This window comes from Podarcis raffonei, chromosome 4 (assembly GCF_027172205.1).
Source record: "Podarcis raffonei isolate rPodRaf1 chromosome 4, rPodRaf1.pri, whole genome shotgun sequence".
NCBI classification, from domain to species: Eukaryota; Metazoa; Chordata; class Lepidosauria; order Squamata; family Lacertidae; genus Podarcis; species Podarcis raffonei.
Genome location: NC_070605.1, coordinates 1,698,681 through 1,719,245, shown reverse-complemented (window position 1 = coordinate 1,719,245; position 20,565 = coordinate 1,698,681). Strand labels below are relative to the sequence as shown.

The following is a 20,565-nucleotide window of genomic DNA, read 5'->3' as shown; positions in this document are numbered from 1 at the left end:
TGGACAGGTGGGGGGGGAGGGGCCACTACAGCTCAGTGGCGAGGGTTTTGAGCAGAGCAGAGGTTGCATGGCCATCAAGCATGGATGCTTTAGCTGAGATTCCTGCATCCCAGTGGGTCAGACTAAATGACCCTTGGTGTCCCTTCCAACCCTACTGTTCTATGATCCTATCACCATTGCCAGAGAAGAGTTGAGTACTGATCTGTCGTAGATCATTCTAGCCACAGGTTAGGAGAAGCAAACAACTAAATGATATACAATGAGCTGAAGAAAATGTTCCAATTAACATTTGTAAAAAAAAAAGCCTGAAGCATTCTTGTTAGGGATTGTAGGAAAAGACCTGCCAAGGAAATTGAAAAACATTTTCATGTACACAACAATGGCGGCAAGAGTCTTAATAGCACAAGGATGGAAGAACAAAGAAATCCCGACCAAAGAACTGTGCCAAGGGAAACTGATGGACTAAGTGGAATTGGCGAAATTGACTCATAAACCACGTGATAAGGACAACTGTGACTTTAAAGAAGAATGGGAACCTTTTACAAAGTACAGTGGTACCTCGGGTTAAGTACTTAATTTGTTCCGGAGATCCATTCTTAACCTGAAACTGTTCTTAACCTGAAGCACCACTTTAGCGAATAGGGCCGCCGGAGCACGATTTCTTTTCTCATCCTGAAGCAAAGTTCTTAACCCGAGGTAATATTTCTGGGTTAGCAGAGTCTGTAACCTGAAGCGTCTGTAACCTGAAGCGTCTGTAACCCGAGGTACCACTGTACTTAAAGAAACAACAAAATGAACTGGGCTCCTTGGCAGGTTTTGAATAAACATACACAAACTTTTTATTGGTAATATATACATAGATAAATTAAGGATCTTTACAATTTTATAATATGCAGAGAATAACATGTGCTGAAAAACCAGAGAGAGGAGCTGAGGGAAGTCGGGGTGAGGTGGGTTTTTCTTTTTTGAGGGGTGGGGAGGGGAAAATGGGGGGGGAATGAGGATGATGTGTTTTTGATAAATTGCTATGTTGAAATTCCTAATTAAAAAATATTCCCCAAAAAAGGAGAAGCAAACAACTCACCTTCCTACTGTTCCCTACAGATCAGGAAGGAGAAAATGATTATTCCACCCTCAGGAGGCAGTCGAGGGGTTTGGTTTGGAATTGATAATAATAAAATTATGAGGGCAATGAACTTCAGGCAGCTGCTTGGAGGTGATACACAGACACCCCACCCTCCTGACAGCTGGAGAAGAAATTCTAGAACGGTAGAATTTCAGAGTTGGAAGGGAGGCAAAGAGTCCTCTAGATCCTGAAATGTAGGACTCACAGCTGATTGAGGACTGCAATCCCCACAAATTGTCTCCATCCAAAGGCTAAGACAGCGTCTCTCAGCATCTGTGGGGGCTCCATAAAGGTGCACAGTCAGTCACACCCACATTTCTGGGTTGGCGGGCGGCTCACCATGATCTGCACAGTAGCCTTGGTTGGGAAGGAGGAGGGGAAAAGGCACCGCCTGTTTCTGAATCCTCAGCCTCATATGGAGGGGGCTCCAGAGGACATCTAGTCCTACCCCCTGCAATGCATGAATCCTACCCACAGCGGTCTCTGGGTGGGCTTGAACCACCAACCTTCTGGTTAACACCCAGGCGCTCTGACCCATTGTGCCACATAGGACTTTCCCACCACACCCCGGAGGGGAGTCCACCCCACAGCTTGAGAAGCAGCAGAGCTTGGGTCGGCCAGAGCTCAGGGAGAGCAAAGGGAGGAGGTGGCCTTCTCTTGGCTCTTGGAGGTGAGAGACGTGGGTTTTCTGGGGGGGGGGCACAGCTAAATCTGCAAGAGCAGCTTAACTGAAGCCCCCTTCCAAGGGTGAAACCCACCAGATGCTGAGCAGAGATGAGCTGAGGGACTGGACAGCTAGCAACCATCTTTGGAAGAGATCATTTGGGCAGATACCTCTTCTTCACCCAGCATAGTAGGGATGGATAGCCGTCCAGCCTCTGCTTAAAAACCTCCAAGGAAGGAGAGCCAAGCCCTTCTGGTTCTCAGAAAGTCCTTCCTGATATGTAGGAATAATGAAGGACAACGGGAGGTTGGATGCAGGGAGCTGTGCGTGAGCAAGCTGGCAGGCATGCTCCGAACAGGCTGCCGACTAGCTGTGCAGAGGCTCCTTTTATTAACAGAAGTCAACAACTCTGAACATGACGTATTTCCATCTAAGCACATTTCCAGCATTGTCAAATACACGTGTCAGCAGGTGTTTCCCTAAAATGTTTTCCCCGATACTTGATTACATCTGTGTCCCTGGTCATGCTCCAGCCAAGCGTTAAGTCTAGTAACCAAATCTGTGAGAGGACAGACGGTCAGGGGGAAAACCCTGTTTGCTAGTCAAGAGGCTAGAGTTCAGGGCTAGTGGCCGCAAGGCTCCTTGGCACGCTGTGGCATGCCGGGTGCGAGGTGTGCCTCAGCACAGGTGGAGCATCACTCCCACACGGATGTTAAGTCAGATCCTTCTTTCTCGTCATTTGAATCCCTGGCAACAACATGGGCCTGGCCAGACCCATTGTGGCAGAGGAGGAACTCAACTGCAGGTCTGGTGGTGGTGGGTTCCTCATTCCTTCATTGCGGGAGTTGGACTAGATGACGCTTGGGCTCCCATCCAACTCTACAATTCTCGGATCCTATCCTTCAGCACCCGCTCCCTTACCTGGAAGGCTGAGCACCCCACTCTGCTTTTGCCAAGAGAGTCTCTGCTGCCTGTCCTGAGCCTTCCTTCTTTGTCTGCAGCAGGAGAGACCAAAGAGGCAGCTGTGAGGAAGCTCTTATGCACAGGCTCCCCTGGCGGTGCTCCAGGGGCTCTGGGGCTGCTGCTGCTGCCCCACATGGGACCACCCTGGAGCCCAGAGTTTAGAGGGTGCTAAGAATAAACTTGCAGGATTCTTTTTAAAACAACAACAACACCTATGTGCAGGGATCTCCAGCCCCAGTGCTGCAGAACTTTCTTTGAAGCAGGTGTATGAGAACTGACACCTGGTCCTAAGCTTAGAAATGCGGGGGTGGCAATTCTCACATTCCGTTTCCATGCATAGATCCATGTTCATGCACCCAGTCAAAGGAGTCTGGTCCGCTTTGTCGTCCTCGTCGTCATCACCGTCAAATGTCAGGTTCTGCACTTCGGCAGAAAGAACCAGATGCACAGATACGGGATGCGGGAAAACTGGCCTACTCCCAGAACGTTTCTGAGCACTATTCAAAGTGTTGGTGCTGACCCTTAAAGCCCTAAACGGCCTCAGCCCAGTATACCTGAAGGAGTGTCTCCACCCCCATTGTTCTACCTGGACACTGAGGTCCACCCTCAAGAGTCTTCTGGCAGTTCCCTCCCTGTGAGAAGCCAAGTTACAGGGAACCAGGCAGAGGGCCTTCTTGGTGGTGGCGCCCGCCCTGTGGAACGCCCTCCCACCAGATGTCAAAGAGAAGAACAACTACCAGACGTTTAGAAGACATCTGAAGGCAGCCCTGTTTAGGGAAGCTTTTAATGTTTGATGCATTACTGTATTTTAATATTTTGTTGAAAGCCGCCCAGAGTGGCTGGGGAAGCCCAGCCAGATGGGCGGGGTATAAATAAATTATTATTATTATTATTATTATTATTATTATTATTATTATTATTATTACAGTACATATGAAAAGGGTCTAGGAGTCTTGGTGGACCACAAGGTCAACATGAATCCACACTGTGATGCAGCGGCAAAAAAAGGCTGTTCCTGGCTCCATCCACAGAAGTCTAGCATCCAGATGAAGGGAAGTCATAGTCCCACTCTATTCTGCCTCAGTCAGACCACACCTGGAATGCTGATCCAGTTCTGGGCACTACAATTTAAGAAGGCTGTTGACCAGTTGGAAAGTGTGCAGATGAGGGGTACCAAGACGATTGAGAGTCTGGAAACCAAGACTAAGGAGGAGCAGCTGAAAGAGCTGGGGGTTTTTAAGCAGAGCTTGGATTCTTTAGCTGTGAATCCTATATTCTTTAGCTGTGAATCTACCGTTCTACAATTCTGTGAGAGAGCCCTTGGCACACCCAGGAGCTGCTTGCACATGTGCAAGAGGCACATTGCCTTATGTCAAGGCCATCGTGATCACGCAGGAGGAGCGTGAGGTGCAGATGTTGCCAGATATCCGCCCGCAAGGGAGTCTTTATCTCTGAAACAGCCTGCTTGGTTCTTTCCCTGCTGCCCCACCCCAAGTGGAACATGGGGGTGGGGGGGAGTGGGGGTTATTGGTTTGCGTGTGGTTTTTCTTGTTTCTATCATGCACTTCATGTTTGTATGTTGTGAACCTCCCTGAGATGGGTTGGTGAAGGGCAGTATAGAAATTTCATAAGTAATAATGATAATAAAGAATGTTCCATATTTGCTGCTCTTCCTTGTGGTCTTCTCTGGGGCCATGGGAGAGGAAATCAAGGCCGCACCCCACAAGATCTCTTTGTCCTGCAAAAGGGCAACAGGTGCCCAGCCTTTCCACCCACAGCCAGCTGCTCAGTTACTCTGCACATGCTCAGGGGAACTCTAGCTCTCAGGCCTTTGGATAGGAGACTCTAGCAATGAATTATGGTTTGCACAACAGACGCGAAGCATTTCACAAAGCTGTTCACATGTCTCGCCCAGTGAGGATTTGTGGGGGGCAAGAGAATGCAGTCACGTCACTGAGGAGGAGGGTGTGTGGCTGGGAGACCCCTGGAGACCTCGTCCTCTTGGATGAGTATAAGTTCATTTGATACATTTATATCCCAGCTTTCTCTCCAAACAGCTCAGGCTGGTGAAAGATGTTTCTCCTCCTCACAACCACAGCCCTGTGCTGTAGACGAGGCTGAAAGGCAATGGCTGTGCCCCCACCCCAGCCGAGAACACATCCAGGGAGCTTCATGGCTGAGTGGGGATTCGAACCCAGCTCCTAGTCCAGTAGACCTGAAGGAGCGTCTCCACCTCCATCCTTCTGCCCGGACACTGAGGTCCAGCTCCGAGGGCCTTCTGGCAGTTCCCTCACTGCGAGCAGCCAAGTTACAGGGAACCAGGCAGAGGGCCTTCTCGGTGGTGGCGCCCACCCTGTGGAATGCCCTCCCACCAGATGTCAAAGAGAAAAATAACTACCAAACTTTTAGAAGACATCTGAAGTCAGCCCTGTTTAGGGAAGCTTTTAATGTTTAATAGGTTATTGTATTTTAGTGTTCTGTTGGAAGCGGCCCAGAGTGGCTGGGGAAACCCAGCCAGATGGGCGGGGTATAAATATTATTATTATTATTATTATTATTATTATTATTATTATTATTATTATTATTACTAGTCTGACACCCTAATCGCTACACCACTCTGTCTTTCAACGACTCTCTTTGCGTAGTCTTCCTCGCACGCCAGGACTGGGCCTCACAGCACAACAAATAGATCCTGGGGCTTCCTGGAGGGGCATCCCCCCCCCCAAGGACGCTGCAAAGGGCTGGAAAACACGCAGGGACCCCAGAAGGAGAACTCGGCCGCCTGATGGGGCAGCTCAACTTGGCTACAGCTCTCTCCGCAATGTATGGGGGGGGGGGGGATGTCCTTAAACCTCGACTCCCTGGAGGTGGAACCTGCCATTCAGGAACACCACCGCCCCGTGTAATTGTGTTGAGTGTGCAGTGAGGCACTTTGGGATTAAGGCGGGGGGGGGGGGCTTCAAAGAACGCTGGTTTATATTCCATCAAGCCCCCTTGTGCAACCAGATTGGGGGGGGGGTTTCTTGCAAGCAGCCAATAAGGCAAGCCCCCTCTCCAACCCTTTGGGGGCCTTTCGGCAAGGATTCAATGACAGGCAGCATCTCGTGGAACCTCCACGTCCAAAGATACCTAGATTCCTGGGTTTGGTCACTGAGAGAGCAGGAATTACGTCCTGCAAGCGTCACCTCTCCCGCCCTCCCACCCCCCCAAAGCCCCCCCCCACAAAGACACACGGGAGCCGGCTCATCTTGCAGGGAGTGACGTTTATTAGCTAGTGGCCCCGCGTGGGGGGTCTGGCAGGGGGCGTCCCCGCGAGGGAAGGCGCTGGCGGTGCTGGCGGCGTGGGCGACCGGGGGCCGCGAGGCAGCTGGCCCTGGTCGAGGCTCGCTCAGTGGTAGTGGCGGCTCAGGGCGTGCGACACCACGTTGCCCAGCTTCTGGAAGGCGGCGTGGGCGGTCGGAGTGAACTCCTTCCCGAAGTGGGAGGCCAAGACGATCAGGAGCATGTTGATCAAGAGCTGCAAGAAGAGGAGAGAGGCGCTCGGTGGAGACCGCGAAGGGGAAGGGAGCGGGCGGGCGGGGGGCAAAGGGTCGGGATACGGGCGGGCACCCCCTTCTGCCCCCCCCCCCACCATTCCTCAGAGGCTGCCACGACGGTGCCACGCGTGGATTTCGCCGGGCAGGCTCTGCCACGGGGTTTGGAAAGGGCGGTGGGTGCTGGAGACGGGGCCCTCCGTGAGGGGCTCCAAGTCACAACCAGCCCCCCATAGAACTTTAGATTTCTTTCTTTCTTTCTTTCTTTTCCAAATTCAACACCCATATTCAGTTTCTAACATAAACCCATTACATCATTAACTAAATTAAAGTATACCTAAATACTCCAAACTTCTCTTTGCTGTATACAAATATGACACAGTTAGAAATTTTAGGTTAAAGCTTTCATATTATAAATAATATTTCAAATTCCCCTATGCCCCCCTGTTCCCCTTCACCCATGTGTGCTCTCAATTTTTTTTATTTTTACTTCTTCCTTCTTGTTGTGTTGTTATAATTGAATCATTGTTCAATTGATTATTTTATTATTTCCTTGCTTACCCCTGCATGTTTTGCACATTAATATTCTAGTTCCGGAACCATATTTCTTCCTGTATTCCTTCACTCCCTCCCACTCTTTAATTATTCTCTGATTTGAATGGCCTCTAATAGTTGCCGTCAATTTTGCCATTTCCACAAACTCACAGAGTTTACTTTGCCATTCTAACAATGATGGTATTTTCTCCCCCTTCCAGTTCTTTGCGATCAGTATCCTGGCTGCTGCTGTTGCATAAAGGAACACATTTTTTCTTATCTCTGGGGATGTCTTTTGATATTAGGCCTAACAAAAAAAAGCCTCTGGCTTTTTGGCAAACGAAATCTTGAATAATTTTTTCAGTTCCACATCTACCTCGTTCCAAAATTTCCTTACAATTTTACATCCCCACCATGTATGATAAAAGGTTCCCACCTCCCTCTTACATCTCCAGCATAACACCCATAGAACTTTAGAATTGTAGAGCTGGAAGGCCGCCTCCAAGGGTCATCTAGTCCAACCCCCCTCCCGCCCCCCAAAATGCAGGAATTGCTGCTAAAGAAGCCCTGGCAGATGGCCCTCCAACCCTCTGCTTAAAGACCTCCTGTGAACGATAGAATCATTGGATTGCAGAGTTGGAAGGGAAGCCAAGAGTCATCCCACCCGACACCTAAAGCGCTCTGCTCTGCGGCTCCACATTTTGCAGCCAGTTTGCAAAGAAAAAGACAGTTCAGAAAAGTTTTGTTGACAAACACAACTTCCCTCCCAACTCCGCAGTTCTATGATTCTCCTCGCTGCTCCGCTGAATGTTAAGGAGTGGCCTGAGGGCCTCCAGCTTCTTGGCCAGGAAATAAGTGGTCTGGATTGGTCCTTATCTCCTCACCCACATCCCTCCTGCTCCCTTCTTCTGGTCTCCACAGAGGGGAACTCAGGCACCCTCTTCCCTGCCACCCACCCCATGCGGAGACTCCACTCTGGGCAGCCCTTTGGGGAGATGGGGGCCTCACCTTGAAGTTCTCGGGGTCCACGTGGAGCTTGTTGCAGTGCAGCTCGCTCAGCTTGGCAAAGGCGGACTTGACGTTATCGAGGTTCTTGATGGCTTCTCCGAAGGAGGCCATGACCACCTTGCCGTGCGCCTTGACCCTGGGGTTGCCCATGATGGCGGCAGGGCTGGAGAGGTTGCCAAAGTGAGCAAAGAGCCTCTGGCACCAGGGGTACACCACCAGCAAGCTGGAAAGAAGGAGAGAGAACAAGAGAGAGAGAGAAAGGTGGTCATCTTGGCTGAAGAACACACGCCTGCCCTGTCCCAAGTGGGAGAGTGGAGGGGAGGGGTGCAGGTTTACAGGCCAAGGGCTTTGGGTCCAATCACGGCCACGTCGGTTTTGCTCCAGATCTGGGTGATGATCTCCCTCTCTTTATCGGTCCATTGCACCATGGTGGCTGGCTGAGGGTTGGGTACTTTGCTCGGCTGCTGGACGAAACCTTCTGGGCGAAGCTGAAGCCCCTTCCATTGCTGGAGCCTTTTATACCCTGGGCCAAAGCTGTGGCTCCTCCTCCTCGTGTGGGCAGGGCCATCCTTGGCCAGAGGTTGGGTGGTCTGGCTCAGTGGGGCCGAGCCAGAGCAGGGTGGCAGCCAGCCCTGGGGTGGGGCTACATAGGCCAGGCAGGAGGCCCCAGATAGCTGCCCTCTCTCTCTCTCTCTCTCTCTCTCTCTCTCTCTCTCTCCCGCTCCCTCTCTCCCTCTGCCTCTGAGAGTTGGACGATTCGGGACGGAGATGAAGAAAGTCCTTTGCACAACACAGAGTTAAGCTGCAGAACTCCCTCCCACAAGAGGCAACCACCAACCTGGATGGCTTTGATAGAGGCCTGGGCAAGATTCAGGCTATCAGTGGCTCCTAGCCAGGATGGCTCTGCTCTGACTGCACAACAGGCATCTTGCTGGCCTCTGTGAGAAGAGGGTCCTGGACCAGATGGATCCAGCAAGCTCTTCTTAGTTCTTACAGGAGGCCTCCCATTGTCCTCTCCGTGGGGTGAGGTTCATCCCAGCCCTTGGGAGTCTCAGAGGTCAGGGCTGAGGGCTGGCACCACTGGGAGAGGTTGCATACAACTTGACCTCTCCAGGTCGTCTAGTCCAACCCCTGTTCTGGGCAAAGCAGGGGGGTGTCAGCAGTGGAGAGATTGGGGTTGTGCTGTTGGGGCTACAGAACCCTTCCTCCTCTTTAATCAGAGACTATCTACGTCTTATCTACCTAACACAAGGACATCAGAAGAGGTTGCTGGATCAGGCCAATGGGCCGCCTAGTCCAGCATCCTGTTCTCACAGGCAGATGCCTCTCTTGGGACCTGAGCACCAGAGCAACCCTCACCCCCCCCGCCAGTAGCTGGTCTTCAGAAGCATTGCTACCTCATCCTATGGAGGCAGCGCACAGCCATCCCAGATCACAGCTCTCTCCTCCGCCATGAATTTGCCCAATCCTCTTTCAAAGCCACCCAGGCTGGTGGCCACCACTGCCTCCTGTGGGGGGGGAGTTCCACAGATTAACTCTGTGTCTTGTGAAGGAGTCCTTCCTTTCGCCTGTCTGGAATCTTCCAACCCTCAGCTTCACTGGAGGCCCCTGAGTTCTGGCGTTGGGAGAGATGGACGAAGGCTTTCCTCTCTCCCCTTTCCCAAGGCCATGCAGAACTGCGCAAACTCCTTGCCCGCCTTGCCTCTGAGCTAGAAAACCCCAAACTAGAAAACTTGTTGATTAGAATATTTGTATGGGATTGTATGGGAAAAACAAGGAATAACAGATACAACTTTGCTTAAAATGTATATAGGAAGTGCAGTGTAAGAGATGGAAGTCAATCAATGAAATGTTATTATTGAGATAAAAGGTAAAGGTACCCCTGACCGTTAGGTCCAGTCGCGGACGACTCAGGGGTTGCGGCGCTCCTCTCACTTTATTGGCCGAGGGAGCTGGCTTTTGTCCGCAGACAGCTTCCGGGTCATGTGGCCAGCATGACTAAGCCGCTTCTGGCGAACCAGAGCAGCGCACGGAAACACCTTTTACCTTCCCGCCAGAGCGGTACCTATTTATCTACTTGCACTTTGACGTGCTTTTGAACTGCTAGGTTGGCAGGAGCAGGGACTGAGCAACGGGAGCTCACCCCATTGCAGGGATTCAAACCGCCGACCTTCTGATCGGCAAGCCCGTGTCCTGGTAATTATTATTGAAATATTTGTAGAATAAATTTGGAAGAAATTCTTCCAATTTTTCTTCTTCTTCTTTTTTCTTTTCTTCCTTTTTTCTTTTTTGTTCTTTTTTTACATTTGTGTGCTTATCTGAAATATATATGTATGTATGTATTTGCAGTATTTTGCTTGTATTTTGTAATAATTATGTTACATAAAATTTAATAAAAAAGAAAACACCAAATGTTGCAAGCTTTCCTCATAGGGGAGTCGCTTCACCCCCTTGATCCGTTTTGGGGGACCCTATTCTGAACCTTTTACAACTGCATCTACCTGCCTGGGACTCCCAGGTGTTGGGGTGAGGGGCCACATCAGGGCAGCCTGTTCCCCCCCCCCTCCAGCCTGTTCTGGGACTTCTGCTGGAAACAGAGGGATACCCTTACATTGGAAGTGTAAAGACAGTGGAGGGACATTTTTCCATACGCGGTGGAACTGTAAACTAACCAAAAGTTTGGGGGAAATGATTTATAATGAAATGAAAAAATGTTTAAGATAACGTTTCTTAAAAGACGAGAGGCTTTCTTGCTCGGCATTACAGGCCAAGACTTCCCAAAAGAGCAGAATAAGTTATTTGTGTATGTGACAACAGTGACTAGAATATGCCTAGCCCAAAGATGGAAAGATGACAGGGTACCCACGAAAGAAGAATGGCAAGAAAAACTCATGGAATGTGCTGAAATGGCAAAGTGGAGCTGGAAAACTTAAGAGACTTTAAAAAGGACTGGGAACCGTTTATGTCGTACATACTGAAACCTTGTAAAGAAGTGGACTCACTAGCAGGGTTTGAGTAAACACTTGCAATTAACAAACATAGAAATTAAGATGTAATAACTGGAAAATAGCAAAGTGCAAAGGGGTAATTTGAAAATAAGTATGGTACAAAAATGTTAAGGATATAACAATATTTAATTTAAAGAGTGCAATAGGAAAAAACAAGCAAGGGAAGTAAACACCTAAAGTACCAGAAGAGGAATTTGGGGGAAGTTGATGGAATATTTTGGGGGCTGGGAGAAGACTATCCTCTTGATAACCCCCTCCCCAGTGCCCCCTCCTCTACCAAAACCATGATTCAGAAAAGCAGAGTGCACAGCCCACTCAGGAAGATAAGGACCCAATGAAGTTCAAAACTGCAACAATTAAATACACGTCTATTCAAAACCCAGCGAAAACTATCCAGTTTAATTAATGCAACAAAGCGGATGGGTTTGATCCAGTGGTGACAGCTTTTCAAAGTCGGATAGGCAAGGACACCTCCCCATCCAGCTCCCCATGGCTGCCTGCCCAGCCCATCTCCCTGGCAGCTGGCCTCCCTGGGCCTCCTCATGTGCGCAAGGAAGATAATGGCTCTGCCCTCCTGTGAGCTGAGGATGCGAGAGGGGAGATACCGCCCTGCAGATTGTGGGGACTTTGGGCGTTCGGTCAACAGATAATCGGGGAGAGCGCTCCTGGCTTGGGTCCTGTTTTCAGGCCTCACTTTGGGTTCCCCATCATGAGCACCTGGTTGGCCGTGGCGAGAACAGAATGGGCTAGGTGAGCCATTGATCCAGCAATGCTTTTCCAATGCTCTTATGGAACCTCCAAGTCTACAGGCAGTCTATCTCGATTCCTCATGAGTATTTGGTCTCTGTGTGAACAGGTGCTGGACCGGATGAGCCGCCGTTGGCCTGATCTAGCAGGCTCTCCTTATGATCTCATGGTAGCCCCCAGTCTCTCCAGCTAGGTATGAGCCAGCAGTCTCCATCTCCTGGGGTGGGCCTGGACGGGCAGCTCACTGCTAAAAAATGTTGCTGCTTCAGCTATGGCTCTCTGAGACCCCCACCAGCACCTGGCATTTAAAGCAGTTGTTGTTGTTTAGTCATTTAGTCATGTCCGACTCTTTGTGACCCCATGGACCAGAGCACGCCAGGCACTCCTGTCTTCCACTGCCTCCCGCAGTTTGGTCAAACTCATGCTGGTAGCTTTGAGAACACGTCCCACCATCTCGTCCTCTGTTGTCCCCTTCTTCTTGTGCCCTCCATCTTTCCCAACATCAGGGTCTTCTCCAGGGAGTCTTCTCTTCTCATGAGGTGGCCAAAGTATTGGAGCCTCAGCTTCAGGATCTGTCCTTCCAGTGAGCACTCAGGGCTGATTTCCTTCAGAATGGAGAGGTTGGATCTTCTTGCAGTCCATGGGACTCTCAAGAGTCTTCTCCAGCACCATAATTCAAAAGCATCAATTCTTCGGCGATCAGCCTTCTTTATGGTCCAGCTCTCACTTCCATACATCACTACTGGGAAAACCAGAGCTTTAACTATACGGACCTTTGTTGGCAAGGTGATGTCTCTGCTTTTTAAGATGCTGTCTAGGCTTGTCATTGCTTTTCTCCCAAGAAGCAGTAGCATGCCACTTTCAACAGCCGTGGCTTCCCAGCCACCACCACAAACTCTTGGGAACTGTAGTTTGTTAAGGGTGCTGAGAGTTCCCCCTCCCAGGGCTACAGTTCCCAGAGCCCCCTGTCAAGAGGGCTGGATGGTTAAACCACTCTGAGTACTGTAGCTCTGGGAGGGGAATGGGGGGGGGGTGTCTATCCTCTCAGCACCCAGTACAAACTTTAGTTCCCTGGATACTTTGGGGGGTGGGGTGCCATGACTGCTCAAAGTGCTGTGATAGTGCGGCACACATACAGTTCAGATGGGTCTTGAATGGAACCAGCAAATATGACAGCAGAGTCACCGTGTTATAGTGGTCAGTGTCAGACTATGACCTGGGAGAGGCCAGGGTTCGAATCCCACGCTCAGCCATGAATCTGGGGGCCAGCCACCACCTCTCAGCTTAGCCTGCCCACCTGCTGGGGTTTCCTTATCTGTGATTCCTGCCTTGCAAAGGGGTTGGAATAGATGACCCTTGGGGTCCCGTCCAATTCTACAATGCTATGGTTCTGAATAAATATCCACAAATAAAGGGGTATATAGACCAAGAGGAGTATTTGGGTCCTTTTCCATCTGGGTTCAGATCTGGATGGGGGACTGAAAGAACCTTGCTGGGTGACCTAGGCTGTGAGCCAGGTAATGGGAGTGTTGGTTCTGCAGGGCCTATCAGCAGCATACCATATGACTGACCAGGAATGGCTTGCCAGGTGGGTAGAGGCACCGCCACAACCTCTGGGCGCCAAGAAAGGATGGGTGGCAACAATGACCCTGCAGGCCTCTCTACTGCACCTGTTGAGCTGCTGCCTGGCATACTGAGGCCGCTTTGCTGCTGGGATGGTGCCTTCTTCCAAGGCTGACATTCCTGCACTTCCCGTCTCAGGGGGCTGGGCTGAGCTGGATGACCCTTGGGGTCCCTTCCAACTGCCATTCTACGGTTCTTTTTTTTTATATATCTCTATTAATTTATTTTATTTTATTTTATTTTTATAAAATTTTTATTGGTTTTTCAACATATAATATAAGACAATACAAACAACAAACACTGACAGACAAACATATAAACATGTATAATTTCATAAATTTTTTCGTATACCCAATTTCAACGACTTCCCCATGCCTCCCTTTTCTGCATCCCTGTTTTAAACTTTTTTCAGCAACCCCTGGTCTGAGTTACTTATTAATTCCTTTCTTTAACCCTTTTCTTTCCTCTTGTCCAATCATTTATCGCTGCAAATCTGCTATGCTTTACCCATGACATTTTAACACTCAATGATTTTACAAGAATTTTTAAGATAAAGTTTAAATTTCTTCCAGTCTTCCTCCACCGTCTCTTTCCCTTGGTCACGGATTCTGCCGGTCATCTCAGCCAGTCCCATGTAGTCAATCACCTTCGTCTGCCACTCTTCCAGTGTGGGTAGTTCTTGTGTCTTCCAATACTTTGCTAGTAGAACTCTTGCTGCTGTTGTAGCATACATAAAAAACGTCCTATCTTTCTTTGACACCAATTGGCCTACTATGCCCAGAATGGATTGTTTCAAGAAGTGGCAGAAAGATATATAAAAACAGACGTACATACAAGTAAACAAACATACAATCAAACAAACAAATAACAGAAAAATCAAACAAACCACCACACTATAAGACACAAGAAAATTAATATAATTATCATCATATGTACTCGTGGTATTGAACACAATTATAAAATTTACAGAAAAGAAATTTAAAACTGACTTCCAATTAATCTCACTGTACTTTATCTATCCATTCCTTTATACCACACAGTTACATATTTCTTATATAATTTCTTTTTACCTCCCTACAAACTTATATTTATACAATACAGGGATCAGTCTAACTCTGCCAAGATGTTTCCTTTTATTCCATAGTTTTCTAAATATTCTTTAAAGATTCTCCGATCCTTATAGACTTTTTGTTTTGGTTGGACTCTTACTCTTCCTTTCCCTTTTGCTAGCTGCAGATATTCTACCAGTAGGATGTGCCAATCTTCCGTTTTGGGTATTGTTGTGTTTTTCCAATTTCTTGCTACTAAAATTCTGGCTGCCCATTCTGTGGTTCTATATGTTAAAGCCTAGACCAGGCCAGGCCAGACTGGTGCCCAGCAGACAACGCTGCAGCCAGCATGACCGATGGTCAGAGGCGATGGCCGAACTCCACGACCCTTCTTCCTCTCAATCCACTTTTGTGACTCTTCCCTTCCCTGGTCCTGGCAATGGACTGACCAGGTGAACTTCTGCCTGCAGCTTCCCCTTTCCTTGGCCTTGGAGACTGGGCTGAGCCACTGCTTTCTCGAAGGTTCCTGGGTGCGCCCTGCCGTGGCACAGGCCTGCTCCTCCCGGCCCTGGCCCTATCTGGGTGAAGCAGCTGAAGGCACCCACACCCAGAGCCCTGGGAGACCTGATAGGATCCCCGCTCCACCCTCGCTGGGGGCAGAGATAACAGGGAGGAGGAGGAAAAGTGCTCAGGGTGGTGCGTCGCAGCAGCTGTGGGGCTGGGAGCATCCAGAGCAAAAATCATGGTCTCTCTTCAGAAAGGTGTTGCAGGAATTTATGTATAGGTTGGGGGGGAGGTTGCCCTTCCAGCAGATATCATGCACATGCAGCCCACTACCAAAATCAGCCCCATCACTTTTGTGACTTGGCCCACCAAACACTTCATCACCGTTTCTTCCTATCTATTCAAAGGGCCTCTGCTGCACAATACCAAATGTAAGAATTCACTGATAAATGTATCTATGTACTGGCTCACTGGGATGCGGGTGGCGCTGTGGTTTAAACCACAGAGCCTAGGACTTGCCAATCAGAAAGTCGGCGGTTCGAATCCCCACAACGGGGTGAGCTCCTGTTGCTCGGTCCCTGCTCCTGCCAACCTAGCAGTTCAAAAACACATCAAAGTGCAAGTAGATAAATAGGTACCACTCCGGTGGGAAGGTAAACGGCGTTTCCATGCGTTGCTCTGGTTTGCCAGAAGCAGCTTAGCCATGCTGGCCACATGACCTGGAAGCTGTACGCCGGCTCCCTCGGTCAATAAAGCGAGATGAGCGCTGCAACCCCAGAGGCAGCCACGACTGTACCTAATGGTCAGGGGTCCCTTTACCTTTACCTTTACTGGCTCACTGGGAAAACTTCGGAATTCATATAGACATGTGAGCTCAGCTACTCAGCAGCTCCTCTGCCTGAGTGATAATCCCTGGCCTCCTGGTACCTGAGTGCCAGACAGGTAGCCATTCCAGAAATAACAAACCCAGATGGAGACAAAAGGGTGTGATGAACTTGGCTGGGAAACAGGGAAATGTGAATATCTCCTTTGTTACACTTGATGGGTGTTTGGTGGAGGGCAAGGGGAACCATGGGGCAGGGTCCAGGATGCTCAGATTGCTGCCACCAGACCTCCCCTTTCATGATGTAACTGTGATGTATGAGTGATGTAGTTTGGGGGGGGTGTAACATGGGGATTAGCAGCTAATAAAAGTTTGGGGGTTCTTTTTTCAGGGCTTCCATCTTGTTCCACCTTGTGGCAGGTGGGAGTCCTGTCGCCACAGTCTTCAGTCAAGACCAAGCCTACTGGCTGCTGTTTTGCTCTGCTATTCCTGGCGGGTGTCCTTGTTTTTTGTCCAAGGGAGCCCGCGGAAGCCCGGGGTGGTCTGGAGGATATCGCAGAGTTGGAAAAGGTTCCGAATGTTAGGACGTATTTCCATTCCACCTTTAGAACAGATTTGTGGATTGTTGTATGATCCCAGAAGGAAGAGCAGCAAAAGAGGCTTGAGCCCAGGAGTCAGCCTCTTTTCTTTTGGCCTTAGGCCCACCCCCGGCCAGCTGTCCATTGTCCTCCCTGGCCGGGGGCGGGTCAAAGGCCAGCTCAGACAGGTGGGTGGCACCCGCCCAGGTGAGCCTTGCTTGGTGCCGCAAACCCCGCCCACCTCTGGGGAAGGGTGGGCGGATATTGCGGGCACACGCGCTAAACCCTGTCTGTGGTGCCTACCCCTTTTCCCAAATGATAACACAAGAGACCAGAGTATGGGTTCAAATTGGCCACAACTTTATTGAACTTCAGAAGTGGGGAACTTGGCACAGGCCTTGGCAGGTAACCCTCTCAGCCCGCCTGGCTGAGGATATGCAGGCAGTTGAGGCCCAGTGAGAGGGGACTGCAAAGCGCAAACTTACACAACATGCCCTTCCACTGACCTCGTCTGGGGAGTTTGACCTACATGCCGCCGCTCTAGGGCCAGGGACTCCCGGTTTGCCCTTTAACGGGCCCTGCACGCGTCGCCACATGGGTAGGGAGCATGAATGCATCCCCCCCAACTTGATGTTAGACTAAAGGCTACCTCGCCAAGGCCTAGAACCGCCACTCGAGGCCCTAAAGGGCCTCGCCGCCAAGTCCCACAACCGAGGACCAATTAAACCCCACAATCTATCCAGTCCCCAAGGGCTTGTCGCAAGTCGTGGAGCCAGATGTCAAGACCCTTGGAGGATCATGGGTCACTGCGGCACTACGCAGCATGGGCATCAAGCTCCGCCAACGCATGCCCCGCTGGGCCATCCAATAAAAGTGTACCTTGTGGTGGATGTTAAGGTTAAGGCCACAATTTTGAGACTGTGCATAATCCGCTGCCCAATGGACAATGCTGTGGCCTATCACCCAGATCTTCATGGTGGGCAAACCTGTAAGACAATTAAATTGCAAGTGATAAGGAGGAGGAGCCGGGACGAATGTAACTTTTGTAGGCTGTCGAGCGCCAGCGGCCCAGTGTCTTGATGTGTGCGGGGTCCCAACCCTGTAACGCAGCTGAAGTAGCAGCCCCGATACGAAACGAGTGCCCGGAATATTCCTGGGGACTAACACCACAAGAAGATAAGGCTTTGCGTAGAACCGCTGTGAATTGTGATCGCGTCAACGGGCGCGTGTTTGAGTGAATGAAGAAAGGGCCCTTGCACTGGGGCCGGACCCTGAAGAAGCGGCGTGTGTCGTGATATGGGCAGGGGCCTGCCTGTTCCATTGGGGACAGCGCGAGCGTGACCCCTTTCCGCAACTGGTCAGTTTTTGAGGACCGAATCTTAACATTCAACATATGCCCAGAGAACTTGATGTCGTTGTCTGCCAACCCTGATTGCAGGGGCCCAGCCAGACACTCCCCAATGCGCATGGCACCAAAAAGGCTAGGGAAAATACTGCCCGAAAGAGACGCGTTTCGAAATTTGACCAGCAGATCTCTGGTAGTTTTTTCCAAATTAGATAAAGTATGTCTATGGTGATAGGCTTCCTGCCATCCTGACGAGGGGGATGACACGCTGCCACCCAGCCAGTAACTTCTTGACATGGAAGCTGTCACAGGGGTCCGGCCAGTGACGGAATTTACAAAAGAAAGAAATAGCTGCCCTGTAAAGCATTAAAGTTTTTATGGCAAGGCCCTTGCGCTTTAGGAGCACCAAGAACTGAAGCACCTCCTCCTCAGATGCGTGCTGTGTTACAGAGCCACGAAAACGCCCAAAGGCATCCCAGGCCCTGGAATAAGAATGTCTAGTGGAGGGTGCTATTGCTGCCAATACTCCCTGGTTTACTTCTCGCTTCCAATCTCCCACAGATCGTCTGGGAAGGCGTCTGGGGACTGGGCTGCTCCTGGTGCCAGTTCGCGGAAACGCTCCATCTGGAAACGAGACAGGGCATCAGCAATGTTATTGTTAAGGCCAGGTATGAAGCGGGCAGTGAAAGAAATATTGTGCCGCAGGCACTCCAGCACAAACAGGCGCAGGACCCTTATGACCCTCTGGGACTTTGCTGACTGCCTAGATATAACTCTTACCACTGCTTGATTGTCAGGCCAGAAACAGACCCTGGAATTTGACAAGACGGTTCCCCAGATGCGAATGGCGACTAGAATAGGAAAGAACTCCAGAAAGGTTAAATCCCGAGTAATGCCTGCTGCGTGCCAAGAAGATGGCCACGGCTGGGCGCACCAATGTCCCCTGAAGAACACACCAAAGCCAAAGCGGCCAGAAGCATCAGAATGAACCTGGAACTCCACCCCGGGGTTAAGGCACTTCTACCAAAAAGACACCCCATTATAATCCTGCAGGAATGCAAGCCAAACCCTCAGATCGTCCTTTATCTGCCTTGTCACCCTGATGTGATGGTGGGGGGCTACCCCCCCGGCTGTGAGCCGTGCCAGATGGGCACAAAAGGCACGGCCTGGCACCACTACTCTACACGCAAAATTAAGATGACCCAACAGGGATTGCACCTGGTGAAGGGTGGTCTTCTTAACCCCAAGCATTGCCTCCAGCAAAGCTTTCAAGGATTCCAACGTGGTTTGCGGTAGGCGCGACAACTGCCGAATTGTGTCCAATTCAATACCCAAGTAGGAAAGGAGAGTCGAAGGGCCCTCGGTCTTGTCAGCAGCCTAGGGATAGGGCACAGTTGGGGGAGTCTGGGGCCCCAATGATAAGAAAGTCATCTAAGTAATGGGTCACAAAAGGGGAACTAGATGTGTTTTTGAAGGCCCATTCAATGAAGGTTTCAAAGGCTGCGCAGGCCACAGAGCAGCCCATGGGCATAGCCTTGTCAAAGTACCAGCTATCCCTGAATTTGAATCCAAGCAGCCAAAAATCTTCAGGATGAACTGGGAGCAGCCGAAAGGCTGACTCGATGTCACATTTTGCCAATAAGGCCCCAGTGCCCAATTCCCTAATCATTTTAATGGCCACATCCAAGGATGCATAATTAACTGAACAAAGCTCCCGCGGTATGGCGTCGTTTACAGACCCACCCCTAGGATAAGAAAGGTTGTGTATCATGCGGAACTCACCAGGAAGTTTTTTGGGCACTATGCCAAGAGGGGAAACTATAAACTTTTTGAAAGGGGGAGCCGGGAAAGGGCCGGCCACCCTGCCTAAACGCCGCTCTTTTTCAATTTTGTTCAAAGCGACAAGGGGCATTTCCATTACCGACTTTTGATTAGGAGGTGTTCTGGATACCGGTGTATTGGAGACAGGGATGCGGAAGCCAAAACGAAACCCTGCTTCCAAGTCGGCTGCAGTCCTGTTGGGATAAGCCTGTAACAAAGGTAACATCGCGGAGAGGCGGACAGGGGTTGGGGCTAGGGTGGGGTGGGGGGAAACAACCTCATTTCCAGGAGGCAGCCTTGGCTTGCTGGGCTCCAGAGGTAGAGGCTCCTGAGTCTCCCTTGGCGTCCTTGGCTCCACTCCCTGATCCTGTTTTTCGAAAACTGCGAAAAGGGGGCTTGGCCCGAAAACACTTAGTTCGTGAGTGAGGACCACCACAGCCCTCACAAGCATGGTCAAAGCGGCATCGGTCCCGTTGCACAACCCATTATTAAACTCCCAACATGTTGATATAGCCACCCTTTGCACTTTGGAGGGGGGTTTACCTGACTTCTCCCCAAAAGCCCTTTTTTGGAAGTTTGGGGCCACTACTTCGGACCAAAGATCATTATCCTTGATGCCCCAACGGGCCGTGGGTTCTTCAGCAGCCCTCTCACGGAACAGCTCATCCTAAGCCAAAGCCGCTGAGTCTCCTGCCATTTTTTTGGCTTTTAAGATAATGCCCAGATAGTTAGCCAAGTGCCAAGCCCTATCTGGGTAAGCAGCGGCCACCAAACCCATGTAAGAGGCGAAAGCAGCTAGCCAATTGTCAAAAGTTCTATCAATATCCACTGCCTTCTCCTTCTTGCGATGCGATTCAGGCTTAAACTTGGAACTGCAAGAATAAGCTGGGGAGAGCAGGGCAAACAAGTCCACAAATTCCCCATTTAGAATGCGGTTGCGTATATTCTTTTTAAGCCGGATGCCAGGAGGCTGATCCGTGGTCTTGAAGTTAGATGCCCGCACCTTCCCTTTTGCATCAAGCCCATCCTCCCCACATGGTTCCTTGGCCCCAAAGGCACGGCGATGGCACCGGGTACGACGTTCCCAAATCCAACTAGGCAGGCCAGGGGCCTTGTGGGTAGTAACCCAGTACCCTTTGCACCGTTCTTCTGACTCGCCACAGGAGGAATCACACGTACCTGAAAGATCTGAAGAATCCGAAGAGTCCCTCCTGCACTTACGCCCATGCTTCCTCGATC

General features: G+C 50.3%; 2 protein-coding genes across 14 annotated transcripts in view; both read right to left on the bottom strand.

Moving 5' to 3' along the window:
- LOC128412017 (zinc finger protein 420-like) overlaps positions 1-20,565 on the bottom strand; it is a 983,187-nt gene that overhangs the window by 259,249 nt on the left and 703,373 nt on the right. The gene's annotated exons all lie outside the window — the stretch shown is intronic.
- LOC128412166 (hemoglobin subunit beta-1-like) lies at positions 5,997-8,328 on the bottom strand. Its single transcript, XM_053385031.1, has 3 exons — positions 8,165-8,328; positions 7,829-8,051; positions 5,997-6,270 (listed from the first exon to the last, which is right to left on the bottom strand). The coding sequence occupies exons 1-3, from the start codon at positions 8,254-8,256 to the stop codon at positions 6,142-6,144; spliced, it is 444 nt and encodes a 147-aa protein (XP_053241006.1). The 5' UTR covers positions 8,257-8,328; the 3' UTR covers positions 5,997-6,141.

Excerpts from the sequence above, each read along its gene's own strand:
- LOC128412166 (XM_053385031.1), bottom strand. The coding sequence starts at position 8,256 with ATGGTGCAATGGACCGATAAAGAGAGGGAGATCATCACCCAGATCTGG. Across the intron at positions 8,052-8,164 it reads GGACCCAAAGCCCTTGGCCT|CTTGCTGGTGGTGTACCCCT; the intron begins GTAAACCTGCAC and ends CCTTCTTTCCAG. Across the intron at positions 6,271-7,828 it reads TGGACCCCGAGAACTTCAAG|CTCTTGATCAACATGCTCCT; the intron begins GTGAGGCCCCCA and ends CTCTTCTTGCAG.